The 18,049-nt window shown below is 35.9% G+C and overlaps 2 protein-coding genes across 4 annotated transcripts in view; one reads left to right on the forward strand and one right to left on the reverse strand.

Moving 5' to 3' along the window:
• The window catches only part of med27 (mediator complex subunit 27), a 46,751-nt gene extending 41,006 nt beyond the window's left edge, over positions 1-5,745 (reverse strand). Inside the window, exons 1-2 of one of the 2 annotated variants that reach the window (XM_043247045.1) lie at positions 5,503-5,745; positions 5,042-5,186 (exon numbers count right to left, since the gene is read on the reverse strand). In XM_043247045.1, coding sequence (XP_043102980.1) covers positions 5,042-5,186; positions 5,503-5,705 — 348 coding nt within the window. In that variant the 5' untranslated portion in view covers positions 5,706-5,745. The remainder of the gene's footprint in view (positions 1-5,041; positions 5,187-5,502) is intronic. The other variant, XM_043247044.1, reaches the window with a different exon arrangement.
• Positions 5,746-6,364: 619 nt separating this feature from the next.
• ntng2a (netrin g2a) overlaps positions 6,365-18,049 on the forward strand; it is a 61,532-nt gene continuing 49,847 nt past the window's right edge. Inside the window, exons 1-2 of one of the 2 annotated variants that reach the window (XM_043247043.1) lie at positions 6,365-7,086; positions 8,049-8,647. In XM_043247043.1, the coding sequence (XP_043102978.1) occupies positions 8,411-8,647 (237 nt within the window). In that variant the 5' untranslated portion in view covers positions 6,365-7,086; positions 8,049-8,410. The remainder of the gene's footprint in view (positions 7,087-8,048; positions 8,648-18,049) is intronic. The other variant, XM_043247041.1, reaches the window with a different exon arrangement.

Raw genomic sequence — 18,049 nt, forward strand, 5'->3', positions numbered from 1 at the left:
CTTATAAGAATAAATCATTTAGTACATTAGCAATTACATAAAATAAAAAACAACAACATTAAGATTAGATGTGTTTTTACATTTAGTTTACCCTGAAAATGTAATAATTAAAAAAATTAGTTAAAAATCATCTTAAATACACCATAAGAAACAGACCACATGATTCCATATATTTTTTAATGTCAAATCATATGGACTGTGTTTATGTTCCTTTTTGGTCTTTAAAATAATAATATAGGATCACAACATCATAAAGGTGAATAAATAAATGTGATTTAAATGCGTCTAATGTTTCTTTAATGTTCGAAATTCTATGAAGAAAGAATTTTTACAGAACCAAGCCAACGGGTGCACTTTCGCTCTCCCCAAATTTTAACCCCTGAGACACAAAAACAAACTCTCTGTGCAAACACAGATTAAGTCATGAAACATTTCTGCAAAAAAAGTCTGGAATGTCACATAATTCATGTGCTCCTGGCAGCCCCGGGTCTGCTGGCACTAGGGGAGCTCTAGTATTTATAGATGACAGAACAACAGCTTGAGGTCTTAACTGTGCACTGATACAGGGATAAGCAGGTGCTTAAACGTCTCTCTGTGCGCCCTGACATCTCTGTTGTATTGAAAGAGCACAACCATGTCTTAAATACAATTAAACAGTTATTAAACCATCTTAAAAGAGTCTGCAACACAGTCAAGAAGGTCCTATGAGGCATGAAGACTTAAGACTTGTGTAGCAATACCAATGCGGTCCGATACTTGGTGACAAAAGCCGGTCAAGTGATCTTGCAAAAAAGTTTGTTCGTTGTTTTTAGTTTCCCTGCTTTATTTTGTACTTGATATTTTCTAACGTGAAACGCCTCTTACTTAAAAACCTAAGGCCTCAGGAAGAAGTGGACCTTGAGATTCCTGAGACAAAACACATCAGGACATAATGAGGGTGAGTGACAGCTAGTAGCCAAAGGCAAAACATGTTTCACTTTAATTAACTCTTGATCTATTCACTCTCAAATCCGACTGAACCAACTTTAACAGACTGTAGCATTTGAACAGATTACATACTCACCAAAAATCCAATTAGCATAATTTTAAGACGGTCTTTGGCAAAGACAAAACTGCGAAACATATATTATTATAAATATGCCAGGATGAAATCTCACTCACATACAAATATTATGCTATATTTGTATCCATAATATACTAAAACTCAAGTGTCTTGGGGTCAGTTGGAGACATTATTTATATATATATATATATATATATATATATATATATATATATATATATATATATATATATATATATATATATAATAAAAAATTTCTTTAAGAAAGAAAAAATTGATTTGATATTCTTTTGCTTGTTATAATGTAGTTTGTTTTCCCTATTCTTAATTTCTAAAAAATAAAAAAATGATGACTATTCATGGCGTAACTCCTTAAATGTTTCTCAATGATCATAATTAAAAGAAACCATCTATTCCTAAATACCAACTGATATTGTCCACACCGCAGGTTGACGGGCCACCGGAAACCAATTCAAAGGTGACAAAAACAGACATACTAAAAGCAGCAAGTGCATTAATCGGGGTTTTTTTGCATGGCGGAAACGTCCGCATCGATTGTATTTACAGTGGGGCGGAGGTGCAGACAGCGCGGAAGCATCAATACTTCTGCAGAAAAGCTTGGTTTGGCCTCACGCCCGTGTTTGCCCGCACACCGTTCAGCCCAGACGCACCTAATCCTGCTGTAACGCTCCAGCCCTCAGAGTGTGGGAAAACAGCTGGCCTACCACCCAGAGGGCAGAAGCTGATGCAGTACTGCCTCGCTTTAATGAAACCGTTTTAATGAAACTTTTCAAACTGGAAAAAAAAACCCCTGAAAGTTTTGACTTCGAAAGTCAACATGAAACCAAATTTGAGCCAATTTACTTCCTTAAACAAAATCTTGCGATCGATGAAGTATGCATCATTGATTCAGTAATTCTTTCTGTTTATTACTGTAAAGCTGCTTCGAAACAATCTATACTGTATGAAACGCTATACAAAAACGTGATTTGACTCCTAGGTTGTACTGTGCAATGCACCACTTAATTTTAAACTAAACTAACATATTTTTTGTTGTTAAAGGTGAAGCAGGTCATTTCTAAACCACTAGTGGCAACAAACAGAATAAAAAAAAAGTGGAGGAACACAGGCAGTGTTATTTAAACTTAACTGAGATACTGTTATGATTGTTCATTTGTATTTTAATAATTTTTCAGTTTAACTGGAATTTTTAATAATTTAGTGTTTTAGTTTTATATATATATATATATATATATATATATATATATATATATAGAGAGAGAGAGAGAGAGAGAGAGAGAGAGAGAGAGAGATAATTAATAAAAATTAGAGATTAATAAAAATAAGAGATTTTTTTAACTGTATGTGTGTGTACTGTGCATATTTATTTGCATCTTATAATTTTATATAGAAATATATTTTATATAAACCATGTTTATGTACAAATATATATATATGGATGTGTATATATATATATATATATATATATATATATATATATATATATATATATATATATATATATATATATATATATATATATATATATATATATATATATATATATATATATATATATATATATATATATACACATATATATATTATTATATATTATATATATTACACACACATTATTATTGTTGTTATTATTAATATTATTCACAGTACACACATACGTTCACAAATTCATGATTAATCACTGCCCAGCACTAATATCAATACGACAATTATGCATAAAATTTAAATATATATATATAATACGTAGGTCTATTTGCTGAATATCGATTCACAATAAATAAATAAATAAATAACCAACCAATATGGTGCTAATGATAAAATTATTAATAAATAAATAACCAGTATCATATTACAATTGTGCATTCCATTAAAATTAAAAAAGAAAAAACCTAGAAAAGGATGCACAAAAGGATGCACAAAAGGAATTAAAGTGTCAGTACAACATCTCTGGGCAAGAAGAGGCATGAAACATTTGGAAGCAATTTAATATGACCAAAAAAAAAAAAAAAAAAAAAAAAAAAAAAAAAAAAAAGTAAACCAAAAAAAGTACTTGAATGACACCTACCAGTGATGTTTCAAGAGCTTTTCTGTGCAATAGCAAAGCTGAAAGATCTGATTTTGCTTGAGGAAACTGACCCGTGTACACCTACTATTAAGCAAACAGCGTGCAGAGGGCAATGATGAGTAGCTGCTCTTGATCGAGCACTTTAACCTCAGTTATTCTGCACCAAAAAACCTGCCACACATTCACCAATTCATACAGGACACCTGAACAGGTAATCTGCTACAGCAAAACATTCTTCACCCTTCAATAACCCGTTACTTAAACCTCAAATTAAGACTCAAACCACTGCTTTGTGTTACGTTTATAAAAAAACCCAACAAATACGGAGCTTGTCTTCTGGTCTATCATAATGCTACCTGCATCACCTAAGGGCGAAGCATCAAAGAACTCAAGAACGGAGCGCAGGCATCCTGCGAAATTGCATTTACAGTAAGAATAGCAAATCTTGTTCAATAACACTTAGGACAGAAGACCTACTCAAGATCAAAAGAAGTCAAAGCACTCAGACGTAATGGATATTGAGCAAATGTTGGTTCTGCTGTGAGAACACCCACATCTATTGAATCTCAAGTGTGTGCTCTTCTGGCAAGACGTGGTGCGCGTTCTGTGGAGAGGATTCGTTTGAGGACCTTGATCCAAAGAGAACGTAATTTTACAGCTTTTTCAGGAACAAAAGAAGATTTACCAGGCGAGAAGTAACACGACTCTATTTTCTGTCGAATTAAGCAGACGGACTTGTCGAGCTTTTTTACATTTCAAACGGATACAAGCTATGATGCATCTCATTGATGCTCTGCGAATTAGATCCTCAAACTGCAGACCTGCTTCCTCTTGATTATAGTATTAAAGTATTATTAGCCGCAAGATGATATTCAATTCCATGTCTCAGCTGAGTCTGATGCCTGCGATGACGTGAAAGTCTCAGCGTTCGTCTGGAATTTGTGAATGGATGTCAAGCAACTAAACGAAGACAAACCAATGCAATGTTGCGAATACAAAATATACCTTATATGATACTACAAATCTGTTCAATTAGACGATATCTCACTACTTAGAACACAAAGAAACTACAATATGCATCTTTGATTACATACTAAAGAACAGGACCGCGCGATAAGCCAAGTTTTAATCGTAAATATTATTTCTGCTCCGTTCGATTCATTAAGCATAAAGGTCTGTGATATTTTCCCACTGGTTATTGATCTTGAAAACATCTTATTTTAACATTTGCGGTGTCTTTCATTAGTAACAAGCCTCCACTAGCTTTCATGCTCGAAGTTGCCATGCGTTCAGGACTTAAATCCCCCAATCATAGCTTTTTTTCTAAATGGACACATTTTCCGCCCAGTGTTTTAGATTTTTTCAAAAAAAAAAAAAAACACTGAGTTTTATTTAGAAGAATTTTTTAAAAACAATCACAATTATAACAAAAAAAAAATAAATACTACTACTACTAAAACGTATTTCATGAGCAGCAAATCAGCATATTATAATGATTTCTGGAGAATTATGTAAATTTAGCTTCAACACCTCAGGAATAAATTGCATTTTCAAATACATTAAAATAGAAAGCAGTTCCTTCAAAATGTAGCATTATTTCACTTTTTTTTTCATTTTTACTGTCTTTTTACAATACATACACCTTTTTTAATGCCTGGAAAAAAAATAAATTAACATTGTCTAATACTGTAGAAACCCTGGATCACATCAAGGTGACCCTTTATTCCGTCATTCAGTATTTAATATTTCTGGAGTGACATATGGCTCTAGTCTGAACAGACCATTTAAAACATTCATCATTTAAATGTCATTCCATTACCTTTAAATCACCTGTGTGCGTTGCATATAAAGGCTATAATGCAATATGAATCAGCAAAATGCTAACAACTTACTTTATTGGACCATTTGTAAGCCTGGAGCAGCTGGCTGTAGAGAGGTGTTTTGTCCTGAACGGGGTCTAAACTGAGCAGTCCACTGTTGTGTAAGGGATGACTCTCTGACGGCCTGCCAACCAAAGTACTGAGACGCTCCAATTCACTGCAGAAACAAAAACCAATGTCAAACATATGATTACAATCAACGTATTTTGATTTACTGAGCTATGATATAAGAATAATATATATATATATATATATATATATATATATATATATATATATATGTGTGTGCATGCATGTGTGTGTGTTATTTTTATTATTTAGCAAAACATTAAAATCAATTCATAATCGCTTTTCATGCCGAGAACCGTATGCAGTACATTGTTACAATGTTATATTACTTGCATTTTGGCAGTGACTACGGTTACAGTTATAACATTTCAGAGGGTTACTTAACGCTCAGACAATTAACTCACTTTAAATCGCGATTGACTGACTGCAAGTTATCTTGGAATTCAGTTATAAACACTTTCTCCCGCCCTTCAAGAGTCTCCTTATTTTTCATCCCATCTTTAAGAGAATCGAACACCCTGGTGACGCTCGATCGAAGAGCCTGGATGGCATTAATCGCTTGAGAAAACGCTTCTAAATTCACTCCAACATTCATAACGTCCGCCATGGCTGCTGCGTCCGCGAAACGCTGGCGCGCGAGTGACGTCACTGACGTTGAAGGGATGACGGGATATGTAGTTTCTAACATGGGCGCGATCGTTCACGATTACCCACTTATTGGTACAAACAGTCTAACGCAATCAAAATGACCCATGGAAACATGTTGCGTTCTTTAATAAAATCCTAATTATAAGACAATTGCTCAAATGACAAAAGCTAAAAGTTTCGGAAGGCGGCAGTTTCTATCTTCTGCTACTCCCTTTTAAGCAAAAACTCACCTTTCCGTCGTTGTTTCAATTTACAAGTCACTGAAAGTAGGCTGTGGCCGCGCACGGCATCGTGTTTGGGCAGCCACCACGATGAACAGCGGCATTAAACCTTTGAAATTATTTTTACTGCTCGCCTCAGAGTTGCACACCCCTTAATAAAATTTAGTATGACCTCCTGTTGATGATCAGCATTTTCATAGAATGAAACACCTAGCCATTTTTTTTTTTACCGACCATTTATTTAAAAATTAAACGTTTGGTTAATTATTTTTTTCCGCCCGTTCCATTCACCAGAATATTTGCCAAATACGCCCCAATTACGACTTATTGTAGCGTATGCAGCTTTCCTGCCTTTCTAATGTGTTAGCCTATTATTTTTTCTTGTGTTTACTTATGCAAGATACCACCGCAGTCATGCGTCTAAAACAGTTCGACCGAATACAGACAGGCTATATATTCTGTAAGGGTTCGACTTGTTAAACATGTAGTACGCCGTGAGAGGAGACTGGAAATCCTCAGCCTCTGATCTGTCTCTTTAAGCGGGCGGACTGCCTCATATCTGCTGCCGGGACGGTTCAGCTCTTCGACCCCGTAGATAAACTTCTACTCCACACTAGTTAGACTAGACAAGGCAGGCAGTTTGCGGCTGCCGAAAGAGTTTTCATCGAGGTCTGCGAAAGACAAATGAAAGTCAGATACTGCGATGCGCAAATAGATGGGGACAGGAGAGTGAATGGAGCAGGAGCGCGGATGGAATAAGACAGGATGGGAATGGGAGGTGTAGTACTCTGAAGTCTGTCCTTGAGCGCGCAGGACGGAGGCATCAATGAAGGCAGGGACAGAAACTTTAAATGCACGTTTTTCAGGCAATACTCGGTTCGCTTCGGAGCGGTCTGGATGTAGGGCATCTATCTAGAATGCTTTCCAACAAACTACGCGGCAGCCGAAGAAAGCACGAAGGGGAAAGCGTTTGCTGCGATCTGCGGAGAGGAGTAACGTGCGCGTGTGTTTCTCATCCGTCTCCAGTGATATGGCAGGGAACTGACTGAGAGAGAGAGAGAGTTTATACAGAAGATATTCATCTGGGAACAGTAAAAGGTGCTGATCTCTGGAACCAAGGTAAGGTTGCTGAAGTGCGTTACTAAGTATTTTGATCATGGAATATTCTCAGGCTCCTATGAGCGCTCAGAACATGGCCAGCGTTTCGGAAGATGCTCTTTGATGAATTCAAGCAACTTTAGCTTATGAGAAATAGGTTATAGTCTATTAAAAATTCCCGGATGTTTTGGGGAAAGTGCTTTTAACTAAACTTGCCTGCTCAGTTTCCTATTTTATTTGCTAGTTATTGATCGGCATTCCTAATCGCCGTTTTATGTTTTACATAACATTTTGCAATATTTTGCGCGCATTTCATGTTACCTCGTAACATAATTTATTTATTCGCGATCTTTTGGAGCGTGTCCCTTTAGGATGACCTACTTAAGCGTATACATTTTTTTTTAAAGTTTAGATCCTACTGCATAAGGAAGATACTTCGCTACATTATAACAAAAATAACACACTTGGGGTGGAGATTTTTGGCAGAATCTTGTCGTAAAATACAGTGAAGGTGTTTTAATCGTAACGGCGTCTGTTTACTTTACATTTCCTAACTGTATTGCCTATATAATTGCAATTAACCCACCTTCTGCTTTGTTTCTATAAAATGTGCTGATAAAAGCACAGCTGTACGATATAATACCACATGGTGACTTTAAAAGTAATTATAGCCTAGGCTATATCTCATGAAAATGTGACAAATTAAAAAATTTAAACACCGTACATTATTACTCACAGAACAAACACCATCAGAGCAGCAGGATATATAAAAAATACAATAAACCTTAAATTACATAACATTTCATTTAAAACAGAAGGCACTTTTCTTATAATAAAAGCCATAATTTTGATGCTAAATGTACATTTTCTTTATAAACTATAATGCAACTGCATGCATTGACTTTTATGATATATTTTACTGTACGCAAGGTAGCTGTGTGGAATATATGTTGCTTATTTCCATTTTTTTTTCTATTTCCTAGGCAACCTGTCAGAAATGAAACTCTCATTACACATGAATCTTAGACTGGACTCGGACACCGGGCATCTTCTGATTGTGCATGAACCACTGAATGCACTTCATGTCTCTGAACTGAAGTGACATTCATCCCTGGACTTGAAGTCAGGCGCCACGTATAGAAATTAAACACTGAATTTTGAAGATGTCGCAACAGATCTAAAAATCACACCAGCGGGAACTCATTTTACATTAACTCACACGCAGTTTTCCACCTAGGACCAGACTTTGCCCTTTTGGCACCGTGATGGATATCGGAAATTTCACAATCTAAATAAGTTCCATGCTGATACACCTAATAGCTGTGGCACCCCTTGCCTTTCTCTCATGCCCATGGACCCATCCAGTGCCATGCTCTCACAGGCGCTCCTGCTCTTACAGTGCATTATTCTGACTCTCGGCCAGTACGATATCTGTAAGTCGCTGGTCAGCACAGACGATGGACCAACATGGGAATATTACGCTTGCCAGCCCAAACCCATGTCCATGAAGGAGTACATGCAGATTAGAGTGGAGCCTCCCGATATCACGTGTGGGAATCCACCGGAGAGGTTCTGCACTCTGGTGAGTTTGGACTGGATCGCTTTTGGCTCTGCTGCTTTGTCAGTTACATCTGCTTCACTGGAACAGCTTGTGTTTCCATGCAAATATAGTTTGCAATCATGTTTATTTATGATAGCGCAAATTTGATGGATTTTTGGGACTTCATCGAAAATTCGTCACATATGTGCCTTTAACATTGTGTTTATTATTATAGTGAATTTGGAAGTGAGTTAGTTTATCAAAATCATTTAAAAGGGACAGAAATAAACCCAAAAACGTAAATGTAATGTAAAATATTGATCCTCGTGTCAATTTCAAACATGTGTCTTGCATGACTTTCTTCTGAAAAAGCGCAAAAGAAAATATTTGGAAGAATGTAAGTAACCAAACTGTTTTGGTTCCCATCTATATATATATATATATATATATATATATATACACACACACACACACGCATACATATCTGTGACTATCTTTTTTCTGTTGAAATGTTGGTAACCAAACAGTTTAATCTCGCATTCACTTCCATTGTACTTTGTGACTGTGTAAAGGAAGCGAATTGGAACGGAAACTGTTTGGTCACCTGCATTTTTGAAAATATCTTTTCTTTGTGTTTGACCGAAGAAAAAGACACTGATGCGAGAGGTGATGACAAAATTTCATTTTTAGCTGTACTGTCCCTTTAAAAAGGCAAATAATCAGACACAAAAATAGTAAGGCTGTGTTTATTTTTGGAATGAGAGGATAAAGGAAAGCAAAGAGATCTAATATTACAGTAAGATCTGACACAAGAATGCTAAAAAGTCTACAAGTAACCCTGATATGTCTACACAGATTATGCAGCAATCTGCAACATGTGGCCATTAACAATGTGTTTGCTCAGAGAGTCAACAAAGCCCGAGTTGATGTGTAAATTTGCCCACACAGCTGTTATTCAGTGTAGTTTCCCTCCGAGCACGAGACAGCAGCCACGGCAGGATTATCTGTGTAAATCAACTCAGGTTTAGCACCGAGCGTGAGGGCGCAAGCAATCTGCGTCTTTCCAGGGCACATCTGGTGACCGATCCACACCACATTCGGGATACTCCGCGACGTACTTGGGATGAGAGATTAGGGCAATGACAAGCGTGAAAATATTATCCATTCTATACCATCGGTGTTTGGAGGGGTGAATTTTAGGCCCTCTGTCAGGTTGGTGAGGTATGAGTGTAGCCAAAGTTAATCTCCATCAGAGATGCTTTGGGAATTTAGCCAGAAGCTTGATTGCACAATAATCGGATAGAGGATTTGTCCAGCTGGACTGACACTACGCATGAGGCCCGGAGACAGAGCGCTGCCACTGACGGGGTGCTAATTCACACATTTAGACTGTGTGGATAAAAGACAGGATGCCGTAGAGGGGGCGGACCAGACATTGCTCATTCAATGACATCATTCTCTCGCCCGGCTCACACAGTGACAACGGGTGGGTAGCAGGACAGCGAAGAGTCTCAATTCAGTCACCAAAATCGTTTTTTTTAAAGTCATAGTGATTCAAGAGTGATTGATTTAGTGGTCTAGAGTAAAAAGTAGGAGTTCGTGGTTTTCGAATTCAGCGTGAAAGAAAGGATACAGCTCTTTGGAGCGTGCAGTTGCTTTGTTGTAACCTGTAGGAAGGCTGTAAAAATGTCACAGATACACAAATAGTGGTTAACTGATATAGATCGCCCGGTTACCGGGGTCTTTTTGGCTTGAGATATACCTGTCCCTCGAGCTTTCAGATTGGGTGTAAAGTCAGTTTGTAAATAGTTACTGAGAAAAAAACTGGGTATCATTCACTGAACGAATAGCGATCATACACTATCAAGTCCTTGAGATGAAAACAATATATAATATCCAGTTTAAAATTCAGCCTACAGATGCAATTCCACATTAAAGCCAACACAAGTTTTTTTTTTTGCAATTTTCTGCATAAAATCAAAAAAAGTTAAAGAACATTCTGTCAAAACGGAACACTTATATCTTTCATATTAACTGAGTAAGACCATGCCAAAAACTGAAATCATAGTAAAATGAATGGTTGACATCAAACATTGATGCTTGTTGATCTCATGATTAGATTTTGAGACTTCATCCTGGATTTCATCACAGAGAGGGTCACATATTTTCAGTTAAAGGTTGAGTAAAGAAAAAAAAATTTCTTACCTTTTTAGAATCTAAAGATCCTTCTTTCGCCACAAAGAACTTTTTGTGAAGCAGGTTCTTCAGATGTTAAAGGTTCTTTATACAACAGTTTACAAAAAAGGTTCTTATATGGCACCATGAAGCACCTTCATTTCTAAGAGTGTGTCTTGTTTGGTTCATTTGAATTGAATTCAAGTTCGTTTGGGCAGGTGTGAATATACCATTCGCGTTGGCAACAACCGTACCGAGACCCAGCTGAAGAGGTCTTCCAACTCTTGTACGGTTGAATCGATGTGCCAACGAATGCATTTCCTTAAGCAGACATGTGGTTTTATTTAGTCAGTGGCTCACTTGCAAAAAGGGCAACGTGAATTCAAACCGCACCAAAAAAAAAAAAAAATTAAACATTGCATTTGTTCCGGACCAAAGCCAGGGAACTAGCAGACTTTCCTGGTGTGAATACACCCTTTGGCCCCATATACACTAGTGCATTTTCAATTTGAAACAGTGTTTTAGAATGAAAACGATCACTTTTTAACACTGGTGTTTCTGCTGCATTTCAGAAACAATTCCCACTTACACTACACAGTCATTAAACGCATGTCACAAGACCATTCATGCAGGTATATCGAACACTCCACTTTTTTGAAAATAGGCTCATTCTCCAACTACCCCAGAGTTAAAAAGTTGAGTTTTACTGTTTTTGAATCCATTCAGCCGATCTCCGTGTCTGGCGATAGCATTTTTAGCAAAGCTTAGCATAGAAGTGGAGTAGAGTGTTCCTTTAAACCGACTCCGATCCACCCCAGTCCCTATAAAAGCATGCAGTTTTAATTTCATTATGAATACATTTACGGCACCTTTCAACAGCATTAAAAAGATACTTAAATGCCACTTCAGAATCAATTCTGGGCCACATTTGCAGTGTAAATTTTGGCATTTGTGTTCTATAGTCGCCACAAAGAATATTTGACCATCACATACGATGTCATTTTCTTTGAAATCTGTCAACTCAAATCTGCACACTTGCTTGGATTTTTTGGCAACTATAACGTAAACTTGTCCAGATTAAAAATCAGGCCAAAACTTTGGCCAAAATGTGCATTTTTTTTTGCATTTCTCCCATTAACCAAAGCAAATGCTAAACAAATTGTAAAAAATTAAGTTTTTTTTTTTACAAAATATTTACTTTTCAGTACAACTGAATCGCATTTCAGTTACCAGAGCAAGCATAATAGCCTAATAATTTAATGTAATATCATGATCTAAAGTAGACAAGACATATATAATGTTAAATTAAAACAACATTAAAAACAGTTCTGTTTGTTCTGATTGTGTGACATGGAAGACAGGCGTAATGATGCTGAACAAAAGCATTTCTAAAAATTATATATAATATTTGATATACTTCAATAAAATAAATTGAGCCCTGATGAGCATAAGAGTCATACATATAACATACATATAAATAAGAACGTATTTTAATTGTAATCTAATCTATTTAGAAAACTTACAATATTCTCTGACACAATTCCTTGGTGAAAAACACTGACTCTTTTGAAATAAAGATTCAGAGCACACGGCTGCGCTAGCTATTCACTGTCAATTATTTACCAGAAATCACAATTGGCCACAATTCCTGCAAGTTTCCTGTTTTTTCTATATTGCACCACATGAAACTTTCTGTCCTCATCTGCTATTCATACAATAACCCGACACAAGGGCGTGTATTTCGTGCATACTGATTACGGAATATTTTTCCATGTCGACCTGAGACGGCTAGAAGAAACTAGAGATGAGTTTTAGGAGAAGGGTGTAGTCATGTCCTTCCCTGTCAGCACTTTCTTCTCAGATCGATAAAAGCTGACTGTTCATCCACTGATCAGCCTGCTCTGCATTCAGATGTTGAGCGAAAGGGAGGGAGGGATGAGAGGCCAGGCACTTTAAACCGAGGAGACCTTCTGGCATTCACAAGATCAAACTTGCTCCATGTGAGAATAACTCCCCGTGCCTGCAGTCACAGTGTGTTTTAAAGCAGCAGTGTTAAAGAGAAGTGATCCACGCTTGTTTACGGTTACAACTCCGGGGATTGAATGTAGCGTGAAACGTCCTTGACAGGAAATGTCTCGCCTGTGACTCTCAGCAGTTGTAGGGGAATCATTTATTGCTACTGTAATGTTTTCGAAGCAATGGAGGCTGCATAGCACACAATATTATATAATAGCATGAATTGAAAACTACAAGACCTCATGAAAGCCTATACAAAAAAGAAAGAAATTTAATTATTTATTTTTCTTTATGTTATATGAGCTGTCATTTCTCCATGTAGCCATGTATAAAATTAAACGTTCGTATATGAAATAGAAAAAAAGGTCCTTGTTACACAGAAAGGAATTGACAGATTTTATTTTTCTTTTGTTTTTACTTTGTATACAGACAGCAATTATTAATGTAAAAATACATAATACATAACAGCATCAAATAAAATACATGTACTAAATATATATATATATATATATATATATATATATATATATATATATATAAACTATAATATATATATATTTATAACATAAACTTTATATATGCAAATGTATATATGTATCATGTTATTTATGTTTATATGTAGGCAGAAAAACTAGCAATTAAAATCGATTTAGATTTATATATATATATATATATATATATATATATATATATATATATTATTTATTTATTTGTTACATGTTATATGTGGGCAGACAATTTTGGGACACTACCAATTTTAGGTTTTGCCACCATATATTGAACATGCAGAAATGAAAACAACTTTTTTTCTGCACAATTTCGCAGACTCTAATTTGTATTTGGACAAATCTAGGTACAAGCACAACAGGGTTATTTTAATTTAACTAGGCATACAAAGCCTATATTTGATATAGTGAGTCTGGCACTCTGTTAAGCCTGTTGAACTGTGTTTACAATCAGCGTCCTTTTTTTCTTCACATTGAAAGCGAGTTAATTGATCCACGTAAGCCCTCTAGATTTGGCAACTTCTCTTTCTTTGGAGAAGCTTTCCGGCTCATTAAAGATTTAGAGGAAATTTCAGTCACTCAGCGCCCACAGGAGATGCCGTTGCATTTTACTCAGCGCCTTGCTTTTTTTCCTTTCCTTCTCTTGCATGATGTTAGCTACCGCTGGAAGCTCTGGTTGTATGTAGCTCTAGCTAATGAGGGAGAGAGAGAGTATAAAGGATGGGGAGGGAGGAAGGATCTCAGCTTAGCTAAGCAGAAAGATGACCCATTGCTGCATACAGCACACATCTGAACATAAACTGAGATCCAAAGCCTCCATTGTGCATCATCCTCCTCACGCATACTATTTGAATGAAATCACTCTCTTTAGTCGTACAGCCATACGAGGAATAATCCTATTGGCCCGATTTAGCAACACATTAACAGCCAGGACTAAATTTAGCAGGTAGAGTAACTGCACACTCTCGCAACGCACCATGGGAAAACCGAAACATTTGGTCCAGATTTTTTCTCTAACCGCGTCTGGAAAACATCACTCCTACAGTTAGACAATGAATTGTCTGTTTGTCACAGAAACATCCTTGTAGCTGCTTAGTTTTTGCCGTTTCTCATGAATTTTCCATGAATCCAAAACGCATCCTCCCCCCATCCTGTACTCCCAAAGGGGGTCGAGTTTGTCCCTATGTGTCCACATGCAATAATCCCCCATCTGCCTGTTTTCATGCCGCCTCAGGTCTTGGGGATTCTTCAAATCTTCATGTAGTAATTTGCATTCCTCTTATTGCTTTTTTTAAGTTGTTTCAAAAGCGGCACGCTCATTCTTGTATTGTTTACACAATAAGTCCTTTTTGACTGCATCTAAAAAACATTATTTTTCCAAATTGAATAAATCTCTCTCATGTAGAGCGGTAATCGCAATGAAAAGACTCTTTCTAAAGTACGATCGTTTGGTTGGTGTGAATGCATAAACGGCAATATACTGTATATTACGAAAGCATTCTGACTTGCATAGGGAAACCGTTATTGATCAGGTATAATTCGCATCTTTGCACATGCTCAATCACACTTATCGACTGTAATGCATTTCTCAAAGCTGCCTGTCTCTGAATAAATTGCCTTTCTGCAAGCAGCTCGCTTTCACTTGCGATGTGTTCCGCAGAAGACAGATGACAGAAATGCCATTCTGTTTGTGTAGTTTTGATGGTAAATCCATAGGAACACGTACTTTAAACAGAAAAAGGGCTATCTGACAGTCTATCTGACCAATCAGAACGCAGAATCTGCCATTTTTGTATGAAAAACAAACCAGACGAAACAAAATACCTTCTGTCATTTCATTCTATTAGCTATTAACTCGTAAAGAGGGAGATTATGCTTGAACTGAGCTGATAGAGTGATCTGTCACGACACATTAAAGAACCACAAAACAGTATTTATTGTCTGCATTTCTTTAAGAAATGTAAAAAAAAATTTAAAGCAGAGACTTTGTTGTTTTATAGCAAAAGTAACCTGTTCGGTCTTGTCTGACGGCGCATTGTCAGTTTTCTCTTTAAAAGCTTGCAATTACAAATTTACTTTAAATCCTGATTTTGTAAGTTCATATTTCTCAATTGCATATAAACTCGCAATTACAAGTTTACATCTTGATACTGATTTTTCCCCCTCAGTATTGCTGGTTAGTTCACTCAAAAACAAAAGTTCTGTCATTAATTTCTCACCCTCGTGTCGTTCAAAACATGTAAGACCTCTGTTTATTTTTGGAACACAAATTAAGATGTTTTTGATAAATTCTCTGACCCTCCCATAGAAAGCAATGTAGTGAACGCAATCAAGGTCCAGAAAAGCCTTCTCTTCTCTGGATCACCTGGTGCCATGTTTAGAGAGCATCCAGTGAACGTAACCAAATTATGATCAGACTATGTGATAGGTTCAGACTATGTGATACTCTCCAAAATGGCACCAGGTGATGCAGTGGAGGTGCGTTTTTCAATAAAGTCGTTGTTTTATTTTCTTTGCGCTCATAGCTTCGTAAAATTACAGTTGAACCCCTGATGTCACATGGATTATTTGACCAATGTTTTTGCTCTGTTTCTGGACCTTGATCGTGTTAATTACATTGCTGTCTATGGAGGGACCTCTCAGAATACATAAATATCTTAATTTGAGTTCTGAAGATGAACAGAAGACTTACGGTTTGGATGGAACGAGAGTTAACATCTCATAATTCAGACTTTTCTCAGTTAGAAACCAACAAAATCAGAATTGTCAGGAAAAACTGTGATGAGATTCAAAACGGTGAGAAGAAAGTTGTAATTACCTTGGACCCGGATAGGTGACAGAGCCGTATCACTATGTTCATGACTCTGACTCCTATGGGCCTATGCATGTCTGAGTAAAAAGGGGGACTGAGAATATTCTGGCAGCACTGAAACCTTTTCTAGCACATAGAAATCAAACTCATTCAGTGATCAAACCAAGCGTAAAAACAGTCTGAAAACACATCTGAAATGCATTTGAAAAGCCCTCCAAATCCATTAAACTTCAGAAACATTACTAAGTTGACTAAATAGGCTAAAAATGGTTTGATAATATATTTGCATATTAAAGCCCTGTCCTGGCACTCACTGGGACAGTTGAAACTCTTGTGCAAGTCACTTTCTGGCTGGTATAATTAGGCGACTGTATCCCTCTGAAGCTGTTCAGCGCCAGCTGTTATATGACTGGATGTCCAGAGGGAGCTGCCTTCATTGTAATTAACTCACGCCGCAGAAAAAAAGAGGGCCACCTCTCCAGGTACAAGACCAGCGGTCGGTCCGGTCTTCACGAGAGCAGTACCTGCTCCTTACACCTTGTTAACCGTGGACAGAACATTTCGTACTTCCTCCAAGAGACTGCTCTTACGAAACATTGTAACATTTTCTATTCCAGCCCCATTTTTGTTAACAAAATCTCCTGATTCATCTTGTTTATTTTAAGAACACACATCCATCTTTCTTTCTCGGTCAGCCCCTATAAACAGATCCTCAGAGCAATGTGGATTCTCCTAGGCAAGGTTGAACCATATATTAAGCTTGCAATACAAACTTATATACAGACAGGGCAGGAATTCCCATTGAAAGGTGTGTGATGCTAATGAGAAGGTCACACTCAGCGGTAGTCAAAGGCTAATGTTATCAGATTCTGTGACAATTGTAGCGTCTGCATTAGCAACATTCATGCTAAATAGTTTGCTGTGGTTCCTAAGCTGACATGGAGTCGGCGAAGTCAGATTATTCAATGAGAAAGATGCAAGTAGTGACACGGGAATAACAGGGTCCTGAAACAAGTCTGCCCCTAAAAAACAGCATATCAGAGTCTTTGTTTTTTAGAACATATTTAAACTTCAAAAGTATTTGAGTCAAATATTTAAACATTTTAATTAAATGTTGAAAGAATATTTACACATTATTGATGTTATTGGATATTACTGAATTAATTAAAAACTAAATGTCAGTAAAGTTGCAACCAAATTAAAAATATATAAATAGTAATATTGTAATATAAAAAGTAATTCTGCCATTACCAAAACCATTGATAACAAAGTTATATAAATAAATATGATTTAATTTAATAATAATAAATAATAATAATTAAATATTAGTACAATTTATAGAAAACCATTTACATACATGACATTTATGAATAATATGTTTATGTAAAAGTAATTTGGACATCACAAACTTTTATATTTACAATAAATATAACATACATTATTATTTTATAACATATTTATAATAAATATATTTAATATTTGTCAAACACTTTGATTTTAGAAGTTTTAAAAATAATTATTTTATTTAATTAATTTAATATCTAATATTTCAATATTGGTTAATTGCATAGTCATCCAATTACATATTTATTAAAACACACATTTAAATTTAACAAAAGTACATTGCAAACAGTTAATATAATAGAAGTTATTAAAATAAATAGATACATATAATCTAGTTATTATTTAACTTAATCATTTATAATAAAATATTAGTTAAATTAACAGCCATCCATTTACACATATATTTATTACTAAAACTATTTTAGTATAAAAATTATTTTATAATCTATTAGTATAAAAACTATTGTAGCCATTACAAACAACTGTCTTATCAATTACAATGTGTTATAGCAAACTATTTTAACATATGATCTTTATGAATGAAAATACAAAACAAAAATATAAATTAGGTATGTGTGAACTGAGCATACA

The sequence above is a fragment of the Puntigrus tetrazona genome, chromosome 8, assembly GCF_018831695.1.
Source record: "Puntigrus tetrazona isolate hp1 chromosome 8, ASM1883169v1, whole genome shotgun sequence".
NCBI classification, from domain to species: domain Eukaryota; kingdom Metazoa; phylum Chordata; class Actinopteri; order Cypriniformes; family Cyprinidae; genus Puntigrus; species Puntigrus tetrazona.